The 21,384-nt window shown below is 43.6% G+C and overlaps 1 protein-coding gene across 2 annotated transcripts in view; it reads left to right on the top strand.

The window, feature by feature from the left end:
• Positions 1-20,925, top strand: part of spire2 (spire-type actin nucleation factor 2) — a 40,772-nt gene extending 19,847 nt beyond the window's left edge. Inside the window, exons 6-17 of one of the 2 annotated variants that reach the window (XM_036567993.1) lie at positions 536-616; positions 2,647-2,811; positions 3,114-3,200; positions 3,878-3,998; positions 5,882-6,048; positions 7,250-7,430; positions 9,004-9,122; positions 9,512-9,649; positions 10,650-10,717; positions 11,806-11,833; positions 16,930-17,027; positions 19,659-20,925. In XM_036567993.1, coding sequence (XP_036423886.1) covers positions 536-616; positions 2,647-2,811; positions 3,114-3,200; positions 3,878-3,998; positions 5,882-6,048; positions 7,250-7,430; positions 9,004-9,122; positions 9,512-9,649; positions 10,650-10,717; positions 11,806-11,833; positions 16,930-17,027; positions 19,659-19,893 — 1,488 coding nt within the window. In that variant the 3' untranslated portion in view covers positions 19,894-20,925. Of the gene's footprint in view, positions 1-535; positions 617-2,646; positions 2,812-3,113; positions 3,201-3,877; positions 3,999-5,881; positions 6,049-7,249; positions 7,431-9,003; positions 9,147-9,511; positions 9,650-10,649; positions 10,718-11,805; positions 11,834-16,929; positions 17,028-19,658 lie in introns of both variants that reach the window. The other variant, XM_036567994.1, reaches the window with a different exon arrangement.
• The last annotated feature ends 459 nt before the right edge of the window (positions 20,926-21,384 follow it).

Below are 21,384 nucleotides of genomic sequence, written 5' to 3'. Positions count from 1 at the left end.
GTTGTGTCGAAAACATTGTGTTTATGAGATGAACACTAATTAACGCCACCACAGCGTCGTAATTACTAGTGCAAAACTCAGATTTTTTGACGAGCCCTGAGTTTCTGAGTTGGGGGCGTGTCAAGCAGCACATGTGATGCGTCTGACTGGATGAAAACACTGATCATCTTGTGAGCATCTTCTGTTCTTCATTTAGCTGCAGAAAAATAGACGCTCTCTCTTTAATGACCGAAAAACAAAAGTGAACAGAGAGCAGTGTCACTGATCATCCACAGAGGAGGCCTTGGACTAGAAACAGTCTGAGAACTGCTGATGTGCAGGATAGGGAGGCGTTAGAGAGCCGACTGTGAATCCTCTGAATCGTCTGCAGTTGTTTTGTCCGGTATGTTTGATGCTCCAGTGTGTGTTGAACAGAAGGAGCGCAGCTGAGTGCAGTGTAAGCAGTGATTATTGATCTGTAGGTTTCCTCTTTCTGCTCGTAATGGGGCTGTAGAGTCTCTCAGCTGTCTGATCAGCACTGATGGTTTTCCTGTAGATGCTGAAGAAGATCAAGACTGAGGAGCCGCAGGAGGAGAGATACGCTGCAGAACTGGACAACCTCAAACACACTGACTGGGTACACACACACCAAACGCATACACACACACACACACACACACACACACACATATGGTGCAGTAAGTTAATAAATAATTACATTATTAATAATTTTATCATGTGTGTTGTTTTCATTCTGTATTCTAAAACAGTAAATCAGTCAGTGTGGTGCAGCTTTAGGCTGTGTTTACATTACCAGGCTGAACTGGTACAGATCTGATTTTTTCAAAGCTGTGTGAACACAAATCAGATTTTTTTTCAATTCAAATCTGAGCCACTTTCAGCTGTGTTCCTGAGCTACACTATACTGCCAAAAGTGTTCACTCCCCCATCCAAATCATTGAATTCAGGTGTTCCAATCACTTCCATGGCCACAGGTGTATAAAGCCAAGTACCTAGGCCTGCAGACTGCTTCTACAGACATTAGTGAAAGAATGGGTCGCTCTCAGGAGCTCAGTGAACTCCAGCGTGGTACCGTGATCGGATGCCACCTGTGCAACAAATCCAGTCGTGAAATTTCTAAATATTCCACAGTCAACTGTCAGTGGTGTTATAACAAAGTCATAATGCGAGCCAGGCCTTCTCGTCCAACATCAGTGTCTGACCTCACAAATGCGCTTCTGGAAGAAGGTCAAAAATTCCCATAAACACTCCTAACCCTTGTGGAAAGCCTTCCCAGAAGAGTTGAAACTGTTATAGCTGCAAAGGGTGGGCCGACATCATATTAAACCCCATGGATTAAGAATGGGAGGTCACTCAAGTTCATATGTGTATGAAGGCAGACGAGCCAATACTTTTGGCAGTATGGTGTACGTTCACATTACAAGCCTTGTTGCTCAATTCAGATTTTTGCTCAGATCTGATTTTCATAACTTGCTGGTTCACGTTTGTGCAGATAAGCTAGTGAAATCCGTCATTAATGTGAACCAGCGTCCTGAAATGACACACATCAAAATCAGTAACGTCACCTGAATGAAACACATGCGCCATGAGCAACAAACTAACGAGCAGAACGAGCCTTCGTCACCGAGATCATTCACTCTGATCAGCTCTCAGCTTTATTATTAGAGCGAGACGGAGGTGAAAAAGGCTCAGACGCTTTTGCAGCATTTACTGGCGCTAACTTCAGGTTTGATGCTGTTGCCACGGTAACGCTTAATCAATCAGTCATGCAAACATACTTCTGTAGCACCTTTCAGAAAATCTAATTGCAATTCAAATGCTTTACCATCCACTCACAGTGAAACATAGGATTTTAATATGGACTCAGAGAGTGATACACGCCCAACTGAATGTTGCCATGGTAACACACATACACAGTGAAAAAAAACATGAATTCAGATCTGAGGGTTCTCATTAAGCTTGCACAGCCATAAATTGGATACGTATCTGATCTAGGAGAACATATGAAAGTGACTCAGATCTGATTTGAAAAGATCAGATTTGCATCCACACAGCTCTGGAAACATCACATCTGTGTTACATTAAGGCAAAATATCTGATTTGCACCACTTTGGCCTGGTAATGTGAACGCAGCGAATTCAGATCTGAGTGTTCTCATTAACGTTGCATGGCCACAAATCAGATTCATATTTGATCTAGGGCTGCGTTCACATTACCCGGCTAACCTGGCCCAGATCAGATTTTTTGCCCTAATGTGACACAGATGTGATGTTTCCAGAGCTGTGTGGATGCAAATCTGATCTTTTCAAATCAGATCTGAGTCACTTTCATATGTTCTCCTAGATCAGATACGTATCCAATTTATGGCTGTGCAAGCTTAATGAGAACCCTCAGATCTGAATTCATGTTAATCTTTTTCACTGAGCGACACCGTCATTCAGCGTTTCACCTGTTTTACCATAATCAGTTTATTTAGTGTAATATTTCAGGCACCAAACGTGTTTTGGCTGATCGGCTACGTTTGGGATGAGAGGGGAACTGGCTGCATTTCATTTTTCATCACAGGATCATTTTAAAGCATTAATGCAGGTCCTCCCACGTGGTCTGGACGTGTGTGCGTGTGTGTGTGTGTGTGTGTGTGTGCAGGCGCGTCTGTGGGTGCAGCTGATGAAGGAGCTCAGGCAGGGAGTAAAGCTGAAGAAAGTGGAGGAGCAGCCGTTCAACCCGCTGCCCACCGAGTTCAGCCTCACTCCGTTCGAGATGCTGATGCAGGACATTCGAACCCGCAAGTACAAACTGCGCAAAGTCATGGTGAGAATTCACACTCACTCGCACACTGACCACCTACAACACCTGACCGGTTCCTTTACTGCCTTGCCGTGACTGGACGGTCAGTACATTTCATACGAAGAAGTACAGTGAAGACCATGGAGTCATGTGAAGAATGTAATTGGTGAACATGTAGCTTTGCCATGTTGAAACCACTGCAGTGAAATGCAGAGTAACTGTGTTTTTCACAGTGGATTTCATTCACTTCTATCACTGATTTAGCATTTAATAGACTCTGCCTCTGTTCCTCACTGTTTGCTCTTCTTGCCCTGTGGCGCCCTCAGGTGGACGGTGACATCCCCACTCGCGTCAAGCGAAACGCGCATGAGGTGATCCTGGACTTCATCAGATCGAGACCACCACTGAAACCAGTGAGTTCACACGGCTGATCTGCATATTTACCTCTTTTTATTCAGTTCAGACTTACAGGGACAGTGTGCGTTAATAAACACTTAAACCACCTTGGCTGTGACACTAAGAATACACCCATTCAGCCTACAGCAGTTTAGCCCCGCCCATTCAGCCTACAGCAGTTTAGCCCCACCCATTCAGCCTACAGCAGTTTAGCCCCGCCCATTCAGCCTACAGCAGTTTAGCCCTGCCCATTCAGCCTACAGCAGTTTAGCCCCACCCATTCAGCCTACAGCAGTTTAGCCCCACCCATTCATCCTACAGCAGTTTAGCTCCACCCATTCAGCCTACAGCAGTTTAGCCCCGCCCATTCATCCTACAGCAGTTTAGCCCCTCCCATTCAGCCTACAGCAGTTTAGCTCCACCCATTCAGCCTACAGCAGTTTAGCTCCACCCATTTGGTCTACCGCAGTATTGTACCCCAGTGAGGTACAGTTCAGGACAGGCAATTAGAGTATGTGCTATACATGATATATTAGTAGTATTGGACACTTTTTTATCAAGCATACGAGTCTTAACTGTCATAGATTTTTGATGTGCCGTACTGAACTTGAGCGCCACCTGTGGAGAGCAGTGGGCCCTGCAGCGTTAGGCAGATTCAGGTTTCGTTTAGCCGAATGTGTGTTTGTGTTTGCAGGTGTCTGAGCGCAGTCTCCCGCCGCGGCCGCAGCAGCAGCAGTCGCTACACGACCGGGTTTTGGCGGAGATCCGACAGGAGCACAAACTGCGGCCGGTGGAGCCGCAGAGCGCCAAGAGACGTGCGTCAATCATCTCCTTTAGCCAATCAGCAGCAGTCAGTCTCCGCCTCCGTTCTGTGTGTTTCAGACTCACGAACTGTAGCATGAGCCATCGTCTGGTGTTTGGTGTGCTGTGTAGAACTGTGTACGAGTTTGTGGGTGTCGTGCTCAGAGGTGTAGTCTACGTAACACAGGTGTGCGCTGTGTACCAGGAAACCAGCAGGATGTGTGTAAAACAGTTTAAAAATTCACCATGATGTATAAGAGACTGGCATATATGGTTCTTAGTGATACAGTATAAAGTGTTTTTAACATAAGAAAGAAATGTATTAATATTCTAAACAGCCAAAACCTTTAAGTGTTCTACAGATGCAAATCACATGGGCAGTGGTTGCTAGGCTGGTTGCCGGGGGCAGGAAAAAGTCAGTGGACCTTTGGAATCTTGATGTCCACTATAATATCAAAGCTAGACAGATAAACGTTATCTCCTGCTGGACGTGAGCTCCTGTTATGGTACCAATAGCTATATTAACTAGCATAGTTGGTGCCTAAACAAATATAATAAAGAAAACTATTAGAAAACTAAGTGAAAATGCTGAATATCGCGTCATTTTAGATGAAAAACACTCTGTGTATTTGAAATGAATAAATGTTGAACGTTAAAGTTAGTGGGTTTTAGGTATTTATAGCTAGTTTTTTAGAAACACTGCTGCATGCTAGCTAGCTAGGCTAGTCTCACTAACTCTGATTACTGGCTGCGTTCCAAAAGCCAGGCTGTCTAAGTCTGCATTTCTAGATCTGGACAGTTCTAAATGTAAGGATTGAAAGAAATGCTCTTCACAAAAAATAATTTTGTCTGAAATTTAAAGAGAAAAGTTAACAGATGAAACCGCCGCGTCAGCAACTCCATCGCTGCAGCGACAGTTCATTTGTGTCAGCATTCTAAAATGCGTAATCATGGATTATCAACAATCAGCCTGTGTTTATAAGGAAGGCTAGCTATGAGGGGTTAAATGGTTAAGATGTAAACAGAGTCATTCAGAGTGGTTTGGTGTGAAACGCTCTGTTCTAGATAAACTTACCGAGTCAGAACTGTTCACAGTGATGGTGATAGGAACCAGACGTCCACCTCTAAAAGCTCCCTCACAGAAAGTTCCTACATGAAATGGTTATGAATTCACTGCCTGATGACTGAGACACTGTTTTATGATAGTTTAGAGAAGGTTTTGGCCTTAAAATTTACTATTTTCCATCATCAACATTCCATATAAACTCAGAAGACTCGTGTAGGTTCACTGGTGGTTCTGGATAGTAAATAAAATGTCTATATCTGTGTTGTAGTCATGGCGACCCCTGGTTCCTATCACCACCACTGTAAAGACACCTGAACCATTTCACTCCAAACCACTCTGAATCTCTCTGTTTACATCTCTCACACTCACAAATTCATGGAATTCCCATTTTGCTCCTTGGAGAGCTGATATAAATGGTAAAAGTGCTCCACAAATTGCATTACAAATTGTTAAAATGGGCAGTAAAATAAACAGTGAGCTGTGTCTTTAGTTGTGTGTCTGTTTAGGAGAGCGTAAATGTGCCTGCTTACGGTGAGATAAACAGTCTTTAGCTCACAGAAAAGCATTTACTTACGAACACGGCAGACTGTCTTTCTCACCGACAGTATCAAGCTTGGTGCCTCAGGTCTTCACAGGGCAGCGCTGCTGAGGACCCGTTCTCCACTGCAGCCTGGCTTTAGGAACGCAGCTCCAGCGTAGACAGAGCTCCAGACTAGACTACACCGCTGCTCGTGCTGCTCTATGTGGTGCTCAGTGTGCTGTGTACAGTCTCTGTGATTGGTGTATGCATGGTCAGTGGTTCATGGCTGTGATGTCACTCTGTTTCCTCAGCGTTCGGCTCCCTGCCCTGTTTGGCTCTCGCCTGCCACTGCGACCTCAAATCCACTTCCTGCATTGATCTGTCCGTCACAGAGACTGGTCCCCGCCCGCTGCCCCGCCCACGCGTCCTGCTCAAGGCTCCCACGCTGGCGGAGATGGAGGAGATGAACCTGTTTGAGGTGAGAGTCGGTTCAGCCTTAAAGCGATAAAATCATCCCCTCATGCACTTTTTTATTCCAGATGTAGTCAGTCAGCCCAGTCAAACTCCAGTGTGGAGTGTTACTTCACAGAAAGTCCCCAAGTTGAGGTCCAGTCAAACTCCAGTGTCATGGCATAAAAATCCCTGGCTCAGAACCCAGTCAAACTCCTCTGTATTGCGGTCCCTGGTTCTTGGCCCAGTCAACTCCGCTGTTGTGGTACAAAGTCCCCAGTTTGAGGCCCAGTCAACTCCGCTGTTGCGATACAAAGTCCCCAGTTTGAGGCCCAGTCAGCTCCGCTGTTACGGTACAAAGTCCCCAGTTTGAGGCCCAGTCAGCTCTGCTGTTGCAGTACAAAGTCCCCAGTTTGAGGCCCAGTCAGCTCCACTGTTACGGTACAAAGTCCCCAGTTTGAGGCCCAGTCAAACTACACTGTTGCAGTGCAAAGCCCCCAGTTCAAGGTCCAGTCAAACTCTGCTCTCAGGTTGTAGCACAGTAAACTCCACTGTCGTGGAGCAAATTCTCAGCGTCATGGCCCAGTCAAACTCCTCTGTATTGTGGTACAAAGTCCCTGGTTCTTGGCCCAGTCAAATTCTGCTGTCATGGTGCAAAGTCCCCAGTTTAAGAGCCTGTCAGACACCGCTGTCATGGTGTGAAGTCCTCAGTTGGAGGCCCAGTCAAACTCTGCTGTCGCAGTGCAAAGTCCCCAGGTTGCAGCCCAGTCAGACTCTGCTGTCACTGTGAAGTTCGAGGTTCCCAGTTTGAGGCCCAGTCAAACTCTACTGTCGTGGTTCAAAGTCCCCAGTTTGAGCCCCAGTCAGATTCCGCTGTCACAATGCAAAGTCCCTATTTCATGGTCCAATCAGGCTCCTCTGTTATGACAAAGTTCGATCAAACTTTGCTTTCATGGTGTAAAGTCCCAGAGCTAAAGCTAAAACCAGTGCCAAAGTTTGGAGCCCAACCCCCCCAAACACACCCCCCCACCAAATTTACTGTAAAATTTCACATTTTCACACTTGACAACAAAAATACTGGATTTTAATGTGAGGCTGTGCAAAACTGGGCCAAATCCAAATTATAGCGACTTGGTATTCCACTGAATTACGACACTATCACAGTGTGTGTGTCTGTGTTTGTTTCTCTGTGTGTGTGTGTGTGTGTGTGTGTGTGTGTGTGTGTGTAGGATGAAGACTCTCCGGACGCCGCTGAGCTGCCATGTGTGGAAAGTTCTCTGAAGCGCGATCGCTCGTTCTCTGAGCACGACCTGGCGGAGCTGCGAGGGGAGACCACCCAGCAGAGTGTGTGTATGCGGACAGAGAGGCCGCGCTCATACACACTCACTGGAGCTACACACACACACAGAGGTATGAGCATCACACACACACACACCTGTAACTGTGTCAGTTAAGTCATTAAGAACAAACAAAACACACACAGCGCTGTGCAGAAGTCAGAGACTCTTGATTTATTTAATTTGCAGCCAAGTTATTCATTTTTCAGCATCAGGAAAAAACAGAAAACATATTTAACAGAAAATCACACAACAGCTGAATCTACTCTCAGCTGTGTGAGTCAGTGAGTCAGTGAGTCACTCTGTCCCTTTATTCCAGCTTCCATTCTGTTCAAGAGCCTCACTTTCAGCTCCTCAAAGAATCTGCACACCTCCAAAGTTCAGTCTGAGAAGCTCGTTGATCATTTTCTGAAGTAATCAAACACATTCAGTGGTGTTGAGGTCTGGACTCTGGGGTGGTCAGTCCATCGTTCAGCTTCTTTGTTTGATGTGTCCGTCTCCTTTTCTCAGTGAGGTTCTTCTTGATCAGCTACACATCCTTTCAGACCCACAGCGCTGAGTCGTCTTCTCACAGTGGAAGGATGGACAGAAACACCTGTGGATGTTTTCAGATCTGATCAGCTTGATTTTCTCCTCTCTCTCAGAGATGAAAGCTTTAAGTGCTGTTTATCTGATGGGGCAGTTTTAGGGTCGACCAGTTCTTCCAGGTGGTTGTTAGGAGACACATTTTCTCTGGAGCTTTAGTGTTTAAACCCCAGTTTTGGACTTTCTGCCTCCTAAAACAGGTGAATTATCTTTTATCTAATCTCCTCACAGATATCTCCTGAAAAATGACCCATACCTAATGGCTGTTTTGACTGGGTGTTGTGTAAATGGTCTCTGACTTTTGTGCGGTGCTGTTTTTAAGGTGTATTGGTGTTTTGGAGGAGTAAACAGTGAGTGATCTCTACAGGCTGCAGCTGCTCATAGGATGGATTCAGATTCTGTTTGCAGCTTCTCTCACTCACTGCAGTTCCTCTTCATCAACACCAGGGGGAGGCACTGAGCTGATCTCATATGATAACTGGGCGCAGCATCACTTACTGCCAGAAACTCATTCAGGGAGAATGATTAGAATCAATGTTTTGAACAATATAAATCAGTTTGGTTGTAGATAAACATGTAAAATATTAATTAAAGGTAATCTGCTCATTCTGGACAGCTTCACCGGCGTGATGAGAGCTGTAGAAGAGTCTAAAATGAATTCATATCCAGAATTCTTCATATTTCATAAGTGGAGATCAAGTCCCAAGGCAGATAACTTGACAAAAATAATGTAAATATATAATTACAGTATATTGTTTATCATTTGATAGCTTCTTGTTCACAGATTTCTCCAAATTTTGAATATTGCCTTTTGTTCTCTCTCACTGAATCCTCAGAACCTTCAAAGATCAGCTCCAGACTTCCATTCCGCTTATATCCTCTTATAACTTGATAATAGTGCAATAATATTACATGTAATTACTAACTATCTACTAGTCTGTGTGTTTTCTTTTCTAAGGGAAAACTCACCCAAATTTTAGTAATATTTTACTCATCACGTCTGCGTCTGATTGCAGGGTCTGTGAGTATTTAGTGTGTGCTGTTCTCCGTTCTGTGTTCAGCCTCCTACCCCGTGGTAGGCTGGGTTCCTCCGTCTCCCGTCCGGCACTCTCTCAGCGCACTGGAAGAAACCAGTGAAGCATCAGGACCCTCACCAGGTCTCAGCAGCCACCAGTGGATGGTCAGTTCCAGCACTGCATCTGCTGTAAATACTCACCATCAGCCCTAACACCCCAACCTCAACACTGTCCCTAAATCAAACCCCAACACTGTTATTAATCTCCTGAAACACACGAACAGGTTTATTAAACACTACAGATCCAACTCCAACTACTCACCTCAGATCAGAATTTACCCTTTATTTTTGTAGTGAATAGTAGATACTGAATAATTCATAATAATTATCTCTCTCTCTCTCTCTGTGTCTCTCTCTCTCTCTCTCTCTGTGTGTCTCTCTCTCTCTCTGTCTCTCTCTCTCTCTCTCTCTCTCTCTCTCTCTGTGTCTCTCTCTCTCTCTCTCTCTCTCTCTCTCTCTCTGTGTCTCTCTCTCTCTCTGTCTCTCGCTCTCAGGAGGAGTTTAGTCACCCGGTGGAGAGTTTGGCTTTAACGGTTGATGAGGTCATCAGCGTGCGCCGTGTGCTGGTGAAGGCTGAGATGGAGAAGTTTCTCCAGAATAAAGAGCTCTACAACAGCCTGAAGAAGGGCAAGGTCTCTCTCCCACCCCCGCCCTCACATCAGACAGCCCCCACCCCGGTTCTCTAATGGTCAGGAGTGTTCTAGATAGCTCAGTAGTGGAACTGACCAGAAGTCCCCAGAGGGAGGGAACTGAGTGGGGGGGGACTGAGTTAAACCAGCAAAGTAAACAGACTGAGACTGAAATTTACACCCATAACGAACACTAGAACACTAGAACACTCGTGAACTAGAACACTAAAGAACACTGAAGCATGCTTGTTCATTGTTAGTATGATGAATACGGGCCGCTCTAACAAACCAGCTCAAACTGCGTCCCACAGTAAAACTATTTATAGGAACAGTGAATTATTCAGATCTTAGATATTTACAGTGATTATATACTGATCTATTTAAACTGAATGCATTAATAGAGATAATAATAAGCTATATATATATATATATATATATATATATATATATATATATATATATACACACAACATCATCCTTTATAGGGTTCTTTTTATTGGGGGAGTCTGTCCCAAACCATAAACCCTAAATTTACACTTCTGAAAATAATACTTACATTTTTTGCATTTTCCCACTTTTTAAAGATCATTTTTATTTCTTTCAAAGTAAAGTTGAAAGATTTAGATTAATCATGAATTTCATTTTTTAATAAAAAGTGCTGGCCCGCATTTTAGTCTGTGGGCAGGGCCTTATTTTAGCCCCGCCCCTGTATTTTAGAGCAGGAAGTGAGGCTGCATCCCAAAGAAATGTGTCCCAAAGTCTGAAAATCAATGTGGAACATTAAGAATCATCATATTTTCTGCAGTTCAGCACTTTTTAGTGTTTTAATGAGAAATATGATGTTTTTATGTTTGTACAGCTGTTCAGCTCTGATTCTGAGCCGGTTCAGTAAAATGATCCAAAAACAGCTGATGTGATTAGTTAGAACATTTTCAGAAGATGTCAGTCCAGAGACGTGTGGAACATTCAGATGATTGTGTTCTGTGTGCTGTGTGTTCTGTAGGTTTGCTGCTGCTGTCGGGTGAAGTTTCCTCTGTTTTCTTGGCCTTCAACCTGCCTGCTGTGTAAAAGGTTAGCAGGTCACCAGAGTATCTGTTTCACTTTCACTCTCTGCTCCACTGCGTCACTGAATGCACACTCACTACAGTACAGTACCTTATATTATATCATACTATATTATATTATGTTATAAATAAAGCTGATATATGGCAACACATGAATTTCAGATATGTGACATATTTTAACATATATGGATTTCTCTTACATCCAACTATGGACATACATGTGATATAACTGGCCATTTTCAAACATGGGACAGCCATATGTTAACAATATACAAACACATGTGTAACATATATTTAACAAATACATGACAGAAAACATGATTCATATATATAACTGCAAAAAATCATATCTTGGCAAGGAAATTATCCTAAACCTAGTCAACATGTCTAATATTTCAGATTTCAGTTCAGTGTGGGAATATAATAAGATCATATAAACTTTATACTATACTTATACATTTTTTACTTGCTTTCAGTAACATTATCAGGTAAAATGATCTCACTGTGCTGGCACATCATTTTGCTATTTCTGAAAACAAGCAAAATGATCTGCCAGTATAGTGAGATCATTTTACTTGATATAATGATTTTAAAAAAGTAATATATTTTTACAATCTTATAATACAAAAATCTCCATGTGACAAATATTAGATAATATCCACATATTTTCACTTCCCAAGGTACCATATGTCATGATATTTATTTTTTCAGATGTCTGATCAGAATAGAGAAAAAACCTACATTAAAAATACTATCAAAAACTGAACACAGTGATTTTATTCAGTATTTGTCACTAAATCCAGTTAAACTGACTAATTTTGCTCTCTTTATAATGAAACATGCAGCTGTTCCCTTTCTAAATGTACCGATGATAAACACCATGTGATCAGAAAAGCGTTGTATTGTGACATAATTTATAATGATAACAATATTTGTTGTCATATCGCCCGGCCCATGTCCAATATTTGATACTTTTAAAACATACACCCAACTCATTGTGATATATAATCATAAATAGATATATATACAACTTCCACATGAGTGATTTATTATATTATATTATGCTATGTTATGTTATATTATGTTATATTGCAGGGCTGTGTGTGACTCCTGCAGTGCTAAGGTATGTTATCTTTCATATCTCAGTTTTTCTGTTGCTCTTCCTGAATGCAGTATTTTCTCAGTTTGCATGTTCAGTTACGCACGTTGTAGTAACACTGTCACACACTGCGTTTCACGATCAGCTGCTCATTACAGTGGACGAGCGCGGCAGTGGTCAGTATGATGTGTGTGGTGTCTCTGCCTGTAAACCTTCTCTGTGTGTGTTTGTGGTTGAGTCCCGAGGTTTCGTCATGAGTGAGATTGTGATCTATGACCTTTTAGTTCGTGCTGGTGTAAAACTGTGTTTCTGTGTGTGTGTGTGTGTGTGTGTGTGTGTGTGTGTGTGTGTGTGGGTGTGTGTGAGTGGGTGGTGGATTTGTGTGAACTTTTCTAAACTGCTGTGCTGCATTCTCTACAAACAGCCCACCACTTTCTCTCCTACTCTCTGTAGTTTGGTGAGAAAATCATAATTACCCAGCATTCCCCTCAGTTTACCCCAAATATAGCAGATCAGCCAAGACATGCTGCCTTTTTCAGTACTCGTTTTAAGAAGCTCTCATCAGTGTGCCTCGGTGTTTCCCATCAGGGGAATTCCCAACGTCATCTTAGAGGGCGTTCCACTACAGCTGGGCAATATGGCAAAAACTGGTACGCAAATGGTACGCAATACATCATGATGATTTCCTCAGACGTCTGATCAGCTGGAACAGAGAAAAAAGCAGAGCTACATTAAAAATACTATCAGAACTGTGAACACAGTGATTTTAATTCAGTATTTGTCACTAAATTAACTGACTAATTTAACTCTCGTTATAATGAAACATGCAGTTAGTCAGTTTGGTAAGCACTGACGATAAACAGGATATGGAAAAGAATACAGTACTGTATTGCGATATAATTTATCACAATAATGATATATATTGTCATGCTGCTTTCCACTGTATTAGCTCAAGTGAAGCTCATTAGATGTAGATATCATTGGGCAATATGATGATATTTATCATTATCATGATTAACTGCGTCATAATAAGCCTTTCTGAGCATGATCAATACTTAAAGAACACTGAACTGCACAATTCATCACAAAGAGATGCAGAATTAGTCCTGTGTAATTGGATTTAGTGCAGTGCAGAGTCTGAAACATTAATAAAAATCATTGAACTGTTAGTTTAAATACTGCACTGCTGTCTGTTCCTACTTATCAAACACTGTTAAAGAAGTGTCACAAGCGTTCTTTGAGTGATGCCGTAGAAGAACCACTTTTGGTTTCCGACAGAACCATGTCTGAGATTTCTGAGTGTGAAGGTTTAATGAACCTCGAACCTGGAGGCTCTGTACACTTCACAATGGTTCTTCACACTCACACATCTCATTCATAAAAAGAACCATAAATTGAAAGTTTATTTAGGGAACCAAAAGTGGATCGTTCTATGTTAAGGGGACCAGATCTCTGAAATGAAAACCAAGGACTTTTCCAGTTCGGTGGTCAATGTATCATTAAAATATCCAATATATTTAATAAATGATAATAAAAATAGGGTTTCAGTTCCAGTTTCCTGTATTTTTAACGTGGTAACTGCTGTACTGTACTGAACTCTGGTGAAGGCCGACTGATAAGACTGGGCACTGACTAAGTAACTTTGTAAACCGTCTCAGAGAATCGTACAGTGAAGCTACACTCTCGGAATAAAAGGTACTAATGTTTCACTGGGGTGGAACCCTCAAGGCTCCATCTCAGTACCTTTAGTCAGGGAACATAACTGAACCATAATCCACTGAAATGATATGTTCTAAGCTGTACTGACTCCACACACCCCGTCTCGTCTCCAGGCTTTTATTTTACTGTTCTGTTTAAAACATTCGGTTATGAAAAGGAAGAAACACAATTGAACCCTAAAGTCATTATTGTACCGTTGAGGGAACATTTACATTGTTTTTACCTTGCACAGAACCTTTATTCTCACAGTGTATGGTAAACTATGAAAAAAGCCCCATGGCTGTAGCCCCAGTATCCAGACCCTAAACTCCCCCCTGGGAAGCTCCAGTTCTGGACAGACAGAGACGCTGTCAGCATGCGCCATATGTCAGATATGGAGGCTGAAAAAGTGGCACATATTAAAATGATGCTCTGTTTGTGGATCTCATCGTACTACATTCAGGTAGACTGTCTGTCTGTACAAATCAGAGCCACCGATCAGCTGGTGGAGCGACTCAGTCCCGTAACTCCACCCCTGCTTTAACCCCGGGTCACCTCGAAACCTGAAAAGACGTTTGTGGTGATGTTGTGGACTCGCTGGACTCTTGTGAGCTGGTGGAGTTTTACACAGCAGCGTTCTCTAAAACTAGCCGAGTGAGTGGTAGAAGTGGTCAGTAGCAGCAGCGCCCTCTGCAGGCCAAAATAAACACAGCGTGAGATGTCTGTCCATCCGCTCTGCTGCAGATCTTTCTTAGGACTTTCTGGTGTGTTTTTAATTCATAGTTTAAAATGGGGAAATTTCAGGGGGGCAGCTCCCAGCCGGGACAGGCCACCAACAACGAGGACTGTCCCCAGAAAACAGGGTCGTCTGGTCACCCTATTCCATGGCATCACACAAAGAACCTTTTCGGCAGGACTAATAACGAGATGCATATCATGCATTGAGAAAATGTCGTGAGGTATCATGATGTTCTTTTGCCAGATCACCCGCCGCTACTTCAGCAGCTAAACGTGCCCAGTTGTTGCAGTCTAACGCATTTTCCTTTTCAACCCCCCAAAAATGTCAGACAATACTGCTTATAAGCTCGGCCCCCCGAGTGGCGCAACCGTCTAAGCGTTGTCCCTCATCAGGAGATCGCGAGTTCGATCCCTGGTGATGCTACAGCCGTCCGTAGCCGGGAGTCCGAGAGAGCACAATTGGCCTCGCTCTCTCTGGGTGGGTGGGATGTTCCCTCCTTCTCCCCCCATCACTCAGCGCGATGCTAGTCAGCGCAGGCGTCTGTTAGCTGACGTAACAGATCTGGCGGTTGGCGCTTTCCTCCGAGCGCGTTCGGCTGTCCAGTGACGTTGGGTGAGCGGCAGCTCGAAAAGAAGCCGTGGAGCTTCACTCCTCTCAGAGGAAGCCTGTGTAGCCTTCACCCTCCTAGCATTGATAGCGTCATGTGTGATTGGGGGAGTCCTAACTAGCGGGTGGAACTGGAGACGACTAAATTGGGGAGAAAATTGGGTAAAAATCCAAAAAAAAAAAAAACTGCTAATAAGCTGTTAAATACTTAGTATTTCAAAAGTATAAAGTATTTTTGCTGTGTTTAAACTGGGATTCATGTAGTAAACGGCTCCATTATCCACGACTAATACAGCTTCGTTACTCTGCTAACCTGCTTGTTAGCAAGCTGAAGGATACACAGCTTGCAACAACAGAAAGAAAGGATACAGTACAGCTTTAAACCAAAGCTAAAAGCCAGATGAAGCTGGCGCAACGTTTATATGCGTAATTCATGGTTCTCAAAAAACATTTTGCATTACAAAGTTTGCAGCTGGCTAATATGATCACCTGCTAGCCTAGCCAAGGAGGAGGCAGTGCTGAAACGGCGTCGTGTCTGAGATTAGCTTCTTTAGTGTTTGGATTAGCTGCAAGGCTAATGTAGCTAACAAGTAATCTTATACCAATTAGCGTGGTGCTAACTGCTAGCCTGAATAATTTCACACTAAGTGCCTCAAACCGTGTGGAGGTGATCAGTAATCTAGACGTGATTATGTGGTTTCTGATTTACCATTATCTATAAACGTGGACCAAAGTACGTTAGCACAGCTAAAAACATTAGCGGCGGCCGTCCTTTAATTGGGTGTTCTTTCATTAAGTGTACTTGTTAGCTACATTAGCCTCAGGGCTGATCGATACATATGAGGTAACTTTGAGTGTTCATCAAACTATTGTTTTCACAAAACGTGATTTTTCACCAAACTATTGCTTTTTTCATCTAATAAGTTAATATTTATATTTATGTAAGTTAGAAGGCAGAGACGCGGGAAGGTTTTAAGGTTGGTTAACTGCTGAAAATAAAAAAGATCTGAGCTTGAAACAGTTTGAACATAGTAAAGATCAATGTCTGTATATCTGAGTGGAGTTTGTATTTTTGTGTTTTTATTTATAGATTTTAAAAACCTGCAGTAGCTGCACTGTTTACATTAACACTGTATTTTCATTATTGTGAGCCTAATGGACTCTCTCGCCCCCTGCTGGCCGCTTTAGGGGCGCGTCACTAAAACACAGACAGGTTGAGGAGCACAGAGGGAGAGTGTGCAGAGCTGTAGGACATTTCTGAGCCCAAAAGCTCCAAATTATTGTTTTTAAACTAAAAACCCACAATGATGTCCAACGCTTTTAATACATTCGTCTTTATCAACCGTTATATCTCCTGCTCGGCGCCCGTTAGAGTGTGTGACTGTGGGCGTGACACAGTTGGTTACCGCACCACATGTCAATATGATTGGACTTCACTCAACTCATTTGCAGAAAGTTCTCAATAAAGAAGGAGAGAGAGCAGAGAGATAAATGGCTGCTGTCAGAACAAAACCTCGCATCTCCAAAAGGATCAGGAAAGGAGAAGGAAAAACACACTCTACCTTTAATGTAAGTCAATGGAACCAGACTTTTCCGAGTCATTTTGTTCAGTTTCTTTGGGTCCATTCATCATGAAATTTACACACAGTGTAAAGGACAACAGGCGTTTTCAAATTATGGCAAAAAACTGAAAAATGACAAAAAAAAGGATATAGAAGGTTTAGTTGCGACAGCAGCCAAACATCAGCAGTTTAGTGTGTCAGTTGTGCGAGTGTGTTGTCGTCTCTCGCCGCGGTATAGCAGCACATTATGACACGTCCTGATGATGTAAATTCAAATCAAAAAAATTAAAATGAAAAAAGACAAATCATTTTGTGTGACGTCACCATTAACGTCGTATAAATACTGCTTAAGATTAAGCACCCCCAGCTTAAAGCCCCTTCCCGCGCCCCTGTTAGGAGCATTACGCGAATGTGATCATGCTAACTGGCCCCCACGAGCTTTCGCTCATTGTTAGCCGCGTTAGCGTTTAGAAGTGAAGCCCTCCTTCACTGGTTGTTTTTCTCTCCTGTCTCAGATGAAGATGCCCTCCAAAAAGATGGCCCATATTCCGGTCTACACAGTGGGCTTCCACAGCAGCCCCCGGAGCCACGGACACCGGAGCGAGGTCTACAAGTGAGTCGCGGCTGTCCGATCGGCAGCGCGGAGCGAGCGCTGAAGTGTCAGGCAGGCTTTAATGAGCTGCAGTTCAGGCGGCCTAATAACTGCCCATCACACAGGTCCCTAAGCGTGCTTATGTAATAGCCCCCTCCATCTGAGCCACTCAGCAGGGCTTACGCAAGAGCTGCTGTTCCTCTAGATGCAGCTCTGCTGCGTCCTGAAGCGCAGTGGAAGTGACAGGGCGCCCCCACGTTAGCCGACCACTCAGGTCTCTCTGGAGCTAGCAGAGACGCCGCTAGGCTAAAGGCAGCGTAGCCTGCTTTGCAGTTCGTGACTTCTCTTTTGAAGTGTGATGAGGTGGATGGGTGTACGCAGGTTTACCCGCCCACAAACAGCCAGAGGTGCGTCTTTGTGTTTGTGAATTATGATCAAGAGTGATTACGTCTCATTCACTCATGTATCCGTTTGACCTCCCTGCTGAAAAAAATCATAGAAGCCATTAAAAGTCTTTGCCGGCTCCTGGAGGAGTCCTGTGGTCACTAATGGTATTTTGTGTTTTCCTGATGGGCTGATATCACAGTGTCAAGAACTCTAATGGTTTAACTGGTGTTCTGATTCCAGATGTATTTGATGTATTTAAACTTTTACTCTCTAACCACCTCCACTCTGCCTGCAACTGTTTTACCTGATTTTTTACCATTTTTATGTGCTAGTTTATTTATTATTATTCATATTCATATTCTTATTTTAATTAATTAATGCATTTTTTTCTTATTCTCCTCTTATTTTATTTTGATTTGATTTTATTAACCTTTACATTTTAGCTATGTTTCAATTACTGTTTTATATTTTTTATTGTATTTTTATTATTAATGTTTCACTTTTTTATACTTACCTGATTTGAGTCTTTTTTACTTATTAAATTTACTTTTATTTTTTTATATGTTCTGAACATTATCAATCCCTTGTTCTGTATCAACTCTGCAACATTGTAAATGAGGGTCACCCTCAGTGTTCTCCGAGATTAGATAAAGGTTGATTGATTGATTGATTGATGGTTTCCTAATCGAATCTAAAGGTGCCCTACAGAAGCTGGTGGTCTCTAATGGTAGTGATTAAGCCAGTGCCCATTAGAAAGCGAAATCATCAGGTTTCCATCCTGATGTTTCTGATGGTCTTTTTTCAGCAGGGCTAGGATGCTGCTTTATGTAATCTGTCAGCAGAGCCATTCGGCATGTCGCATAGGGACCCTCAAATTAAGCCAGGCCCCGCCTCCCCCTCGTGTCAAAGCTGCTTATTATTTACAACTGCGATGAGAGGATGGAGCGGAGCAATCCATCACGAAAAAAGAAGAAACACCATGACCTACTGGTTCTGTGAAATAAATTAATTTTGCCCAAGCTGAAACAGAGCAACCTCCTCATCCATTTTCACACTTGTCAGCTCTCCATGAAGCTGAATTTTCCCGTTCCACCTTAAATGGTGCAGCAGTTACATTCAGAAGCCTCAGCGTCTTGTTCAAATTTTTCTGTTCCACCTTAAAAGGTGCAGTAGTTACATTCTGGCGCCTCAGCATCTTGTTCGATTTTTTCCATTCCACCTTAAATGGTGCAGTAGTTACTTTCAGGTGACAGAATGGAACTGCTACACAATTTAAGGTGGAACTGGAAAATGCAATTGGGAAACCAACTTCAGCCTCGTCACCACTGAAACTCCCTCACCTGACCTAAGAGCTTCTTGGTGGACTGTAGTGGGAGCACTGGGCCGTCAGGTGTGACTGTGGTTGTTTGTAGGGCTCACTGGTCATGTAGGAGGACTCCTCTGCAGAATTTTGCTCAGTCAGTTTAGTTTCCACATATGAACTGGAGTGAAGGTGCGCTTTAAAACTATAACACGTTTACATTTTAAATCAAACTCTTCATTTCTGTTAAGCAGAAAAATTCAGCTTTTCATCAAAAACTGTAGACTGTAGAGTTACACTGGAACACAGCTTTAACGTAAAGGCATGGAGCACGGATGCAGACTTCACCTGAAAAAACAATCATATTCTCTCTCTCTCTCTTTCTCTCTGTCTCTCTGTCTATCTATCTCTCTGCACTCTCTCACTCTCTCTCTCTCTCCCTTTTTCTGTTCTCTCTCTCTCTCATCTCTCTATCACTCTCTCTCTATTCTCTCTCTCTATTCTCTCTCTCTGTCTCTCTCTCTCTCTCTCTCTCTCTCTATTCTCTCTCTGTCTCTCTCTCTATTCTCTCTCTGTTCTCTCTCTCTACTCTCTCTCTCTATCTCTCTCTCTCTGTCTCTTCTCTCTCTGTCTCTCTCTGTCTCTCTCTATTCTCTCTCTCTGTCTCTCTCTCTCTCTCTCTCTGTGTCTCTCTCTCTCTCTGTCACTCTCTCTCTCTGTCTCTCTCTCTTCTCTCTCTGTCTCTCTCTGTCTCTTTCTATTCTCTCTCTCTGTCTCTCTGTCTCTCTCTCTCTCTGTCTCTCTCTATTCTCTCTTTCTCTCTCTCTACTCTCTCTCTCTATCTCTCTCTCTCTCTGTCTCTCTCTATTCTCTCTGTCTCTCTCTGTCTCTTTCTATTCTCTCTCTCTGTCTCTCTGTCTCTCTCTCTCTCTGTCTCTCTCTCTCTCTGTCTCTCTCTCTCTCAGGTCTCTGCGCTCTCTCTCCAGACGCTCTGTTGAAGAGGAGTTTCCGTATCTCTACGCCGGCGGCTGCAGTCTGAGGGACGTTTGCGCCGAGTGCACCAAGTTCGTTGCTGATGTCATTTCCTCCAGCCGCCGCAGCCTCGACATCATCAACAACACCCCCAAAAGAGAGAAGCCACGCCCCCGCCACACCCACAGCCACACCCCCGAACACTACCCGAGAGGTGGAGTAAACTAAGGGAGAGACTGACTGGTGCTCTGCTGGGCTTCCCTCATATGACATGCCCCCAGACACGCCCCTGGGCCAGTAAGCCCCTCCCCCAGAGCTAATGAGTTCAGCAGTATCTAACTGCAGCTCCGCGGACTGATGGGAGCTGCTCCTTTAGCATGAAAGTGTTAGGGTAGCTACCTCCTCCAACACGTTAGCTAGTTAGCTAGCCAGCTAGCTAATAAACATGAACATTTGATTTTAAGTTGAAACAAACAGCAGCTTTATTTTCAGAGTTTTACCTCGCGTTGGTGTTAGCTACCTCACCGCCATTTAGCCAGCTAGCTAACTTAGCTAACTTGCTAGCTAGCTAACTAGTGTCTGCCTGAGACGTGGTCTGTGTGGCTGTAGCTAGGTGTGTTAGCGTTTCCGCCCTGCTGGGAGACACGCAAGAATGTGGGCCACCAAATCCCTGCCTGACCCTTGAACCCTGAATCCTGACCCCTGACCCTGAGGTCAGCGGGCTGGACGCAGATTGTTGAGTCGGACGTGGCCCACAGGAGAGGATTCAGGTTTAGTGTTGCTGTTGCCTTGTTTTAGCTTGAATGTAACATTAGTAAATGGGTCGTCCGTGACCACGCCCCTCTGAGCAGGTCAGAGCGAAAACCCCCCCGTGGGATAGAGCGATGAGCGCTGAGGCGTCAGAAGCTGCTCAGAAGCGTCTTTAACTCCTAAGGTGCTCCGTTTGGAGCCGGAATGTCCCTTAATGAGGATGGAATACGCTGCGTTACGCTGCTGATCTATTCCAGCCTCACACAGAATATACTGTACTGTGTCTTCAGTATGTTACTCTGTCCTATTGGCTGAATGTATCAGGGACCGAAATCCTTAAGGACGTGGAGCCAGTTCTAGTGGCAGAGAGAACCGAAATCACCATCAACCCACGCGCACCCAGACACCTGAACCCCCCCGCTGCAGCTGAAAGCTCCACTCACGGTCTTGTGCAATCTGCTCTTCTTTTGTAAACGCTGTAGATCTGCAATAAATCAAAGTCCAAACAGACGTCAGTGTGTCTGTGTTTGTTCTCTGGACCCACATCCTGTTTTCCAAAATATCCTTATGTATTTCCTAAAATGCTTCACTGAGGTTTTTGTACCAAAAATGTATTCATAATTCATAATTCATAGTTTTTGTTACTGTGCCTTTAAGACTGATATATGTGAACGAGCACTGTACTGATTGGCTGCCCTGCATTGTGCCTCATTCGGAAGTACTCAGAGCTGAAACCCTCACTTCAGTGTGAACGGGTGGGGCTATACTGCTGTAGGATGAACGGGCGGGGCTAACCTGCTGTAGGCTGAGTGGGTGGGGCTAAACTGCTTTAGGATGAGTGGGCGGGGCTAAACTACTGTAGATTTATAATTTTTTATGAAGTCATATTTTGGAAGATTCTGCATAGTTTGATATCAGTTTATAAATAGATTAACGATATTAGTTAATAAAGTTGTTACATATCTGTCC

This window comes from Colossoma macropomum, unplaced genomic scaffold, assembly GCF_904425465.1.
Source record: "Colossoma macropomum unplaced genomic scaffold, Colossoma_macropomum, whole genome shotgun sequence".
In the NCBI taxonomy this organism is placed as follows: Eukaryota; Metazoa; Chordata; class Actinopteri; order Characiformes; family Serrasalmidae; genus Colossoma; species Colossoma macropomum.
The sequence above is the reverse complement of the archived record's forward strand: the minus strand, read 5'-3'. Positions and strand labels throughout refer to the sequence as shown.